The sequence below is a fragment of the Pygoscelis adeliae genome, unplaced genomic scaffold (assembly GCF_000699105.1).
Source record: "Pygoscelis adeliae isolate BGI_AS28 unplaced genomic scaffold, ASM69910v1 Scaffold390, whole genome shotgun sequence".
NCBI classification, from domain to species: domain Eukaryota; kingdom Metazoa; phylum Chordata; class Aves; order Sphenisciformes; family Spheniscidae; genus Pygoscelis; species Pygoscelis adeliae.
This window is the reverse complement of record NW_008823921.1, coordinates 281837-291966: the sequence shown is the minus strand read 5'-3', so window position 1 is coordinate 291966 and position 10130 is coordinate 281837. Positions and strand designations below refer to the sequence as shown.

The 10130-nt window shown below is 48.5% G+C and overlaps 1 protein-coding gene across 1 annotated transcript in view; it reads right to left on the bottom strand.

Annotated features, from left to right (window-relative positions):
* Positions 1-655: 655 nt before the first annotated feature.
* CENPT (centromere protein T) overlaps positions 656-10130 on the bottom strand; it is a 20374-nt gene continuing 10899 nt past the window's right edge. The window contains exons 8-13 of the mRNA XM_009319766.1: positions 9386-9562; positions 8449-8649; positions 6214-6343; positions 3757-3921; positions 2868-2972; positions 656-1055 (exon numbers count right to left, since the gene is read on the bottom strand). Of these exons, the coding sequence (XP_009318041.1) occupies positions 932-1055; positions 2868-2972; positions 3757-3921; positions 6214-6343; positions 8449-8649; positions 9386-9562 (902 nt within the window). The 3' untranslated portion in view covers positions 656-931. The remainder of the gene's footprint in view (positions 1056-2867; positions 2973-3756; positions 3922-6213; positions 6344-8448; positions 8650-9385; positions 9563-10130) is intronic.

Below are 10130 nucleotides of genomic sequence, written 5' to 3'. Positions count from 1 at the left end.
GTTTTTCTCCCGACTCCTCCCTCCCACAGCTGCTGCGCGTTTTTCCCCTTTCTTAAATACATTATCAGAGGCACCACCAGTGTCACTGACGGGCTCAGCTTTGGCCAGCGGCGGGTCCATTTTGGAGCTGGCTCTGACACGGGGGCAGGCCTGGGTTCCTGCTGCACCCCCCCCCCACTACCAAAACCTTCCCACGTAAACCAAACACACGCAATTAACTCCATCCGAATCAATCTCTCTCAGTCCTTCATCTACCATGTGTGCACCAGAAAGTTTCATCTCTCAAATGGTCTCAAATTATTGCTTACTAATTTCTCATGAGATATATACGTGAAGTAAATACAAGGCATATTTTCCCATTTCAACCGACATCAGTAAACGGCTGTGGTCACAGACGGATTATGACCCGCTCCTGACACAGCAGACTAGGCTTGCAAAAGGGGACAAGACTCCAAGTTTGAAAGCCCCCGCTCTAGAAAAATACACAGCTGTAACAAGGATCTGCTGCTTTCCATAAGGCAGTCTGTAACTTTTCTCCTTTGAGCAAACAACTAGTTAGCGTGAGGAGCATCACCACGGCTAAATGTCTATTAGGAACATGTTGAACAACGCAGCGCAGTAGCCTTTCGGCTCACTGGAATAAGCAGCATTTGTATCACGCAGAATACATTCAGTATTTTATTTATCGGAGCTGTACAAGTATTCAAAGGTAACAAAAAATTCAGGATAGTCAAATGACTTGTAATAATAGGCGGTGAGATCCAGCAGGCTGGCGTGATAGCCACAGCACAGCCCGCATCAGCGCAAGAGAACGTCGACCATTTACTGCCCCGCTGGTTACCGGTGGGAAACCGTCACGCGGAGCAGTTACGCAGAGCAACCTACAGCCAGCCCCTGCCAGCAGGCCGCCTTCCCACCCGCAGGAGCACGTTCATTTGCAGGGGATCACTTTATTTCCACTCACAGCAACCGGAATCAGGAGCTTCCTGTACTCCAGAGGGAGGTAACGCTCTATCAGCACGTGCAGCGGCATCTTGTCTGTCACCAGCCCTTGCCTTCGTTCAGAAAGAGGAGAGCAGAGAGGAAACAGAGAATTGTTAGCGAGAAGCGTTTCCGCTCAAAGTCAGAGGAAAGTTTTTAAAGTTTGCAGTGACATTTCTGCATTTAATAGCTGAAACGCTGCGGCCGCTCGTGATAGAAAAGCTATAGACTTCTATTTGCAGGCAACTTTCTCAGGTGATGCGCCAGGTCGTGGGTACGGTGCAGGCACCAGGCTTGCCTACACCCGACAGCGGACCAAGGGGGGTCCTGCAGACCAGCTTCCCGCAGAGGCAGGCGTTTATCACAGCGAGAGTCAGCTTACTGACCTTTACCGAAGCGTAAGCTCATTGCTTTTTAAATTCACAATCCACCTGCCATGGGATAAATTTTACCATTTAAAGACATGCACAGAACGATGTCACAGAAGCAAATAGCTCATTACCCAGCAGATTTTTTTTTTTTTTACATGCACAATTCAGAGGTTGTCGGCATTTTTCAACCGCGTAGGCCATGTAGTTTTCTAGTACACCATTTAGCTGATCGGCCTGAAAAAAACCAGCATCTCCTAGTCTCGCAGAAAGAACAAAAAGCAGCTTTTATTCATGCTTTCCTCGTGGAAGGAACAGAAATGCTGTTCCTGTTCACGAACCAGCAACAATTCCTGATCCCTTTATGAGGCAGTAGAAAGGCATGAAGACGTTTAGAAAAAGGTAAAATAACAAGCGTACAGAATCCTCAAACCTGGCCAACTAAACCACTGCACCTCTCGGCCTGTTCAGACTAATTTCAGCACACACCTCTCAGGGGACAATGACAATCTCCAGACCAGGACAGCAACAGATCATTCTTTTTAAGCACCAGCTCCACCTGCACAGGCCTACGCGAAGGCAACGCCTTTGATCAGATGTGCCTGCAAAATCCCTCAAGATGACTTTAGCATCACATCTGAAACCCTTCCAGTGGAGACGAGGAATAACAGCTTGGAATAATGACTTCAAATGAGGAGTGATGAATTTGTTTCAGGCCCCGCAGAGTTTTACAGAGGGCTCCCAAGCCAAGAACAAATCCCTTGTGGTTTGGTCACAGGACCAAGTTCAGTCGAGATGGGGGAGCTGAGGGAGTCCAGAGGGCAGAGCAGCAGCGGAGGGGCTCTGAGAACAGTTCATCCAGGCTGCCGGCCAGCCTGCCCCTCTGCGGGGTCTCAAAGGGGCAGGACGAAGGGGAACACCGCTGTTAGGAGAGGCCAGCCCTGGCCGGCCGGGCTGGAGGCTCCTTTTCCCGCTCTGGAGAGGAACTGTCAGTTTGAGCCCTTAGTATCAGCTTTTGCAGAAGCAGGACGAGTGGGATTTTGTTTGGAAGAGTAAGTCACCAAAACACATAGCAGGGCATGTGAAAACGCTCACGCTGTTTCAGCTGCAAGCACTTTTAGCAGAGAGATCACTCAGGGATGCAAACGGCGCAGCCCAGCCTCGCACTTACTGTTACTCTGCTTTTTCTACTGACACCACTCATTTCCCAGCCATAACTGCTTCACCCTGGCACACATCCCCCTCCTCTTGCTACCTGTTCCTCAGACTCCTCCTGCGCTCCCAACCCCTCACGACTTCCTCTCGCCCCTCCACCACCTTCATCGTGGAGTATAAAAACCCAAGTCCACGAATGCCCTCCTGGGACAGAAGGCCAAGCGGCATCGCGCAGATTACATCACAAGATACCACACTGACTGTGGAAATACTTACTGCTACTGCACGCCCTGGCAAGGGCAGTCCTACCGGGCTATCAAAGCACCACCGAACACTACAGGTTAACAATAACCCTGCCTTTACCTTCTCATGAGGACTTCCAGGTCAGCCATCTCCACCGTCTTCCTCCCTGCGTGGTTGCTGTAAGCTTCCAGATCGCTGCTGAGCTGCTTGAAGTATCTCTCTGAGCTGAAGGAGGATTGAGGAGGGAAATAAATCGGGCTGTGGAGTGTCCGAACTTCTACAGGGCAAGACGCGCTACAGCTGCTCGCCGTGCAGGTCACAGCCTGCCAGGGAAAACCGCGGGAGGAGAAACTCTCCAGCCCACAGAACGAAGTATGGCTTCTCAGCCTGGGCTCCCTGGAACCTCACAGCCAAGACAGCTGTGAAACAGCTGCACGTTCGACAACCAGAACCGTTCCCAAAATTCCCACGCATGCAAGAACAGGGGTTAACACAAGTGAAAAACCAGCACTGAGGACTGGTTAGGCTGTTAGCTCTTACGGTGACACTGTTCAAACAATCTGCAGGTTTTACTCCTGAAGGTAACGTGGTCTTATGGATTCAAAAAGCTGCGGAACCTGGATTCAGACCTACCGCCGCACAGCTGGAACAGCTTCACCTCGCCCGGCACGCTGGCCGTTCTCCGGAGCCATCCCGCTCACGGAGAGCGCTAATGGTATCAGTGCGCCGTTAGCCAGAGCGGATTGTGAACGGTGCAATTCGTACTGGCTGGGACAAAACCCAGAAGCTCCTGCAAGGTTGCGTTGGTCACAGATACTCCCACAGCGGCCAAAAGCACCTAGCACGCCTCTGTCCTCATTTTCCTCAGACCTCCCATGACTCTCCCAGCTGAACAGGGAGGGCTGTCAGCTTGTCAGCAGCACTCCTGACAGCTTTGTTATTTCAGGAGAGAAAAGAGTGAAAAAAAGACTAGTAAGAGCGGGAAGGGGAGCAGTTTGTTGCCGCTTACCATTTTTCAACGATTTTGAATGCATCTCTGGACACTGGCATTTTCACATAATGGCTGAATATCTTCTTTATCAAACTACTGGCTACTTCAGGCTCACACGTTTTCCTCCGTGATGCTCCCGAGCTCTTTGGAACTGGCTTAGCCCGCAGCGGCTGCAGGGGAGACCTTTGAGGGGAATTGAAAATTCACGCGTCAGATGAACAAACACGGGGGAGAGGCAGAGAGCAGCAGGCTGAGTTTGGGCAAGCCTTACGCTGAATTGGAAGGGTTAAGAACCACCTCGAGCTCTCAAGTCTTTCTCCCTCCCAATTCTTCAAAACCCTCAGGCCCACGAAGTACAGTCTGCAAACAATTCACATGGCATTACGACCCTGGGAGAAGCAATCCGGGCTCAAGTCTTCCGAGACAAGCATGCTAGCATAACAATTCATCAGCAAACTATAGTTCTCTCCAATACATAAATGCAGTTTTCACTCTCCGGGAACGCAGAGTTTGATGCATCCACAGGCCACCGCTGTACCTGCAGACAGGAGAGTCTCGTCTGCAGGGTACACTCAACAATTTTTGTCCGTGGACAAGACTCACCAGACGCTCCCCTTTTGATCCAATCTCCTTCCACAGAGCAGACGTCCACAACCGCTTCTACGCTACTATGAACACTTTGTTCAGTGGGGTTTTTTGGGGGGTTGGTTTGTTTGGGGTTTTTTTTTCCTTAAGACTGTAAGTCCCAAAGGAAACTACTACTATTTTCCATTCTAAAGAGGACAAAACCGTAACACGAAAAGGGGAAATGGAATCCCCGGAGTCACTCAGCAGACAAGTGGAAAACAACAGAAAAGGCCTGGAATCACAGGCTAACGCATGCAAAACCCACAGACGGAGCGCAGGCATCGTCTGATTCTCCCTCCGACCCACCTGCGTGTTTCTCTGTCAGAACCTCGGGGGCAGCTGGAAGAGATCAGCCCCGGAGGTGAAGTACGCGTAGTAGTGAGGGAAAAAACCAGTCATTATTTATGTCATCTTGGTTACTGTTTCTGTGCCTCAGTTTCCCGGTTTGTGAATGATTACATACGAACGGTTGGTTCACAGGATCAGGGCGAAATTGAAGTTTAGTGACTGTATGAGACCTTGGTGTTTCTAAATGAAAAGTTCTGTGGCCCTAATCTGGTGCAGTTGATCACAGTAGAACTGTACCAGTATAAAGAGATTATTTTATAGCAGAATGCCTCAACCATGGCTCTCACAGGGTTATTGCTCCACTACATAACCTAGAGTATTCTTCAGGCTTTTAACCTGAGCATCGCTATCTCAGGAAGCAAGCAGGCCAACTCGGGGTCAGACTGCATTACCTGAAGTGCAAACAAACCGGGCATTTTTTGTGCAACAGCTTCCTCTAGTCCCGGCTCTGAGCCTGTCATCATGATCCTCTGTTATCCCAGCACAGCTTGAAAGCCTGAAAATCTGTCAGTCTATCAACGTCCAGAAATTCCTACAAAGAATGTGCATCCAAATACATGGACTTCTTTTGCCAAGGAGGAGTAGCTCTCTACAGAATTAGTATGCGGACATTCCCTATATATATGTGTGTGCATGTGTGTGTGTGTATACACACACAAAGAGCACGTCCCAGTGCAAAATCCCAAAGCAAATCTGCATTCATTCAGCTCCCCTTCAGCAGAGTATCAAAGCCTCCTTCTTCCATTTTAGAAATGTTTTACTATTCGCGATTGGAGCAGTCATCCGGCACCTCCGTAAGCATCGTTCATCTCTGTTCACAGCAGTAAAGGGCACAAGAATTTGGTTTTATTGTTTATTGCTTCAATAAACAAAAATCTAGAGCCACGGGTTAGAAAATTCCTCCTGTTCCCTGGGACCCACTGTTAGTGGTTCTGATGAAGCACACGGCTTCACCAAATTTCTAGTTAAGAGGGTGACAAATGTTAATTAATTTGGAATAATGCAGAGGACAGGTTCACTTTCTGCCTCTAGGTGAGCTTCGTTTTATACTCAGCACATGGCAACCGCATACAGCTTTAGGCTTCTAAAGTCAACACAAATATGTCATTTCATGTGATCAATGTAACATCACCTGTAATTCCCCCTCTTCTGCAAGGGCCTCGGCATCCCATACTGGAGGCTATGGCTCCAGGGTAGCTTACCAGTTGAAAAACTCCTAGGAAAAGGTTTTGGCCTTCAGCACAAGAAAATATTACAAGAACGTTCATTGGAAAGGCTTGAGGCAGATCTCTCTGGGACAGTACCGACATTCACGCGACAGAACTCTTTATTCAACTGCTAAAGCAGCGAATGAACCGAAGACTTCAGGACTGCTTACTCCCTGCTACAGCTGACAAAGCACAAACAACTGACGAAGCTGGGCTCGGCTCTCTGCCCCTGGTACTTACGGCCCCCAGACATGCTTCCACCAGGCCGCTGCTGAAGGTGGCTTACACTTACTTGGGAGCTGCAGATTTTGCAGGACGTGGAGTTGACAACTTGGGAGCAGCGGGTTTTGCAGGACGTGGAGTTGACAGCAGCGGCTTGTAGGCTGCAGCACGGACAAACGTGGGTGTCTTCATGGAAACCTCTAGAGAAAACAAGTACTTGAGGAACTGAACTCCATTTTCAAGAGTTCCTGCAGCAAGCAGCGCTGTAGCAGCAGACAGAAGCCTCGCCAGCTTTCCACACATCTGGTCGGGTGCCGCGCTGCCCGCGCTCAGACCGCGGCTCCACGGCACCCCGAACCAGCGCGACTGCTGGCTGCGGCAATTCCCCCCACCCCACCTCCTGCCACGCACGCTGGTGGCTTCCCTCAGGCCAGGTCCAGCCCATCAGCCTCCACGCCAGACCAGCAGGCTGGGCAGGGTGTAGGAACGCACGCTCGGGGCCAGGCCGCGGGGGCTGATGGCGGAGCCGCCTTAGGCTGCCAAGAAGCTGCAGCCTCTTTTCCCAGAAAGAACTTCAAAGCCTGCAAGCCACCTCATTGCCATCCCGCTAAATCAGTGGCAAATTCTCCTGAACACAGGGACGAGCAGACCAACGAAATCACATTACAAGGGTCGGTCTATGAGCATCTCCCATATTCGGAGATTTTCATAAATTCTCTCCAGCTAAGGCTCAGGTTACAGTCAGTACCTCACCTCTCCTTTGCTGTGAACTACCCATAGCAGTTTCCTCCGAGTCTAACCTGCGTCCTCTAACTTCACTCTTGAACTTCTTCACTTCTTAACAAGCAAGAGCGGGAAAGAAAACAACGTTAACAGAACTGAAGTACCGAACAGCTTCCTCTCCAGAAGAGGAGTGGTCATGGAGGGCTTCTTGCCTGCCAGTCTCCCCTGCAAGCTGAGTGCAGCCCAAGAATCCAGCATATCTGGTAACGGTGCCAACTTCGCAACCCTCCCTAAGGGCTAGGACACCTGCCCCGTTACAGAAGACAAGCCCAAGTACTAGAGACCTCAAGTACTACCGAGGGTTAAACTCGACAACTCAAAGGGTCAGGAGTCTCTCAGAGAAAGCAGGGCTGGGTGAACTACCGTGGTTCCTTGCATTAGCTTCTTCTGAAGAAATATTTCCACGTGCTGGAGGGACAAGGGAGCAGGATGCAGGGGAAGAGACTAGTTATGCTGAGGTTTCCGAGGTAAGTTTTATGACAAGAGTGCATAATTTTTCATCTTTTCTTCCTGGCCTTGTCCAATGAGACCTGTAAGATGCTACTCTTACTGTTCCACCCTATCAGCAGAGACCTCTTCATCAAGATCTTCCCATCTCTTCCGACAGCTGTGTTAAAGATAAGCATATTGACACACTATTGTAGACACCCTAAGAACACCTACAGCTTTCCTCGTGGCAAAAGCATACCAGTTCAACTGTCGTCTTTGTGCCTTCCACGCTGCACAAATACATCCAGGCGTTGATATTCTCATTACAGCTGTATTTCCCCACAATGCCTCAAATCCTGGCAACTGGATTATTTTAGGATGTCCTTAGTTCAGTTTTTTATTGCGGGGTGTATTGTACTTCGAAAGACTTTTAAGACCAGCCCCAAAAGACTCCACTAAAACACACCCTGGGCATTCTCAAACGCGGCCTTGATTGAAGAGAACTCAATCCGATGTGCATGTTCTTCCAAAAGGCATAAGCACCCTTGGGGCAATAGAGCAGACCGATGCAGTGTCTGAAGAACTGTTTAGAAACAGACACTTCCTCTCAGCCTTCTGGAAAGCCAGCCTGCTCTTTTGGTTAACTGGAAAGGGAATCTGTAACTACACATACAAAATGTGGGGTTCTAATGTAGGTTTCAAGTCTGGAGTCACGTAAACGGCTGTGGAACCAGCAGTTCAATGCTAAGACATTAAAAAGTCAGCACGAAGTTAGGAGTCAGGAAGGAAGGAAGAATGAAATGGAGGATATCCCTGTGTCACTGTATAAAACCACTTTGCACTCAGTTTTGTCTATTTGTGCGCTTCCATTACCGTCACCTCAAAACGTACAAGACGATGGCGGTCCCTGAAGCACCTGATGAGCCAGTAACAAGCTGGCCCTAGGAATAGCAGCCAACAGCTTCCCCTGGACTATCTGATGGACTAAACAGTTAGTAACCGCATTAACCGATGTTGTTCCTCAATCTATCGAGAGGCAACAGGGAAAAATTTCTCCAACTGCCTTCTGCTACCGCGGCAATAGTTCTCTTACCTTCGCTCTCAGGGTCTTCAGCTTCATCCTCAGCAGTCTCTTCTTCCGGACCATCCAATTCTACCATGATAGCCTGGTCCTCTAGTTCATCTGCTTGTTCAACAGCTTCCTTTAATGGCTTCATCCCAGATTTTTCAGAGGAGAAAGCATGAGAATCCCTGCCCAGACTTCCAGCTCCAACACCTTTGGCAATCTCACGTTCTAGATTTCCAAAACAGGAAAAATACATCACTGAAGCAAGTATCATAGCCAAAATTTCAGAGCACTCATAAGAATGAAACCCAACTTCCCATCCCTGACAACGGTGCCACCTATTATATTCCTATCTTCAAGGATTAGGGTGGCAATACACTAAGCTAGATAAGCTAAAGCGCTGATGAATCCTCAACTTTTCCCTCTGCTCCATCTAGGTGTGCAGAGGTACGAAAAAAATAGCACTTGGTAACGTAGAGAAGCCCATGAGATTTGAGTGAAATTTTTATCTGAGCTCCTTTTAAATGAACTTCCTTTAATAAGAACTTTCATCTCAAAAGAAGTCTTACCAAAGCCTTAGTGCAGCACGTTGAACACAAAAGACCCTGCAATTCAGGGAAAGTAACTTGGGAGACCCTGATTTGCCAACACACTCAGAAGGTCTCCAAATCTTATCAATCTTTGCCTGATTCTGGAACTTCCACTAGTAAACTTTAATTAAAGATGCCTTCTGCAATTATATATTTCTAAACACTACTGCAGTGTAATTTTGGGTTCCATTTAAGCAGAATGCAGTCTTTCAGCTTAAAATGCCAAAATTAGTTTGCTATTTTCCCAGTATTTAGCCCAGATTCCAGAACGCAAAGAGAGTTAACAAGTGCCTCTCCCGGGACCGATGCCAAAAACGCAGCTTGAGAGGTCTCTGGCATTAGAGATAGTCTTCAGTGTTAGAGGTTGTCCTCACCAGCTTCGGGAGAGCCTTGGTGTTCAACGCTGACGCCTGCCATTCCCTCCTCTTCTGAAGGGGCCACTTCTGTTTCGACTCCGGCATCCTGTGCCGCAGTTATCTGTGATTCTGCTTCTTTGGTCGGCTGCTTCTCCAAATGTTCAGAATATCCAGCATTTGCACGATGCTCTGCAGCTAAAACAGGAAATCCTATCATCAGTCTTCCCTACAAAAAAAGCCCCAATCAACCACCAGCACGCAGTTTAACAACCGCTAAAATTTACCCATGATAAGTAAACTCAGCCGTAGCCATAAGCTATAAATAAGGGAAGCAGGTGCAGTTCCCTTCCAAAAGTTTACAGCTGGGAAATGCACTTTGCCTGTGTTTGCTCTACAGCCACCTAATTAGGGCGCACGTCAGATCCCAGTGAAGGAATTTTACTTATCAGTAAGCAGAGCTCTTCCAGATCTGCCATCTCTACGTCTATTCTCACTTCTGGCGACTGCGTGAGACCAATTTCTTTGCCTTTAAGTCTACCAATACACAGGGTTTGTGCTCAGGTTCTCCTGCCCGCTTCCTCAGTTTTTCTGAATAAACAATTCTGTAAGAGATACATTGCATTATAAAGAGGAGAGCGCCTAGCAGTGCTTTTAACCGCCTAACAAGCCTCTAGCAGGCAGGATGAGGAGAAATAAATGGACACATGATTTGCATGTCTTTAAAAACTTCAGCTACTGAAGTACTGAAGAGTACTTAAGTACT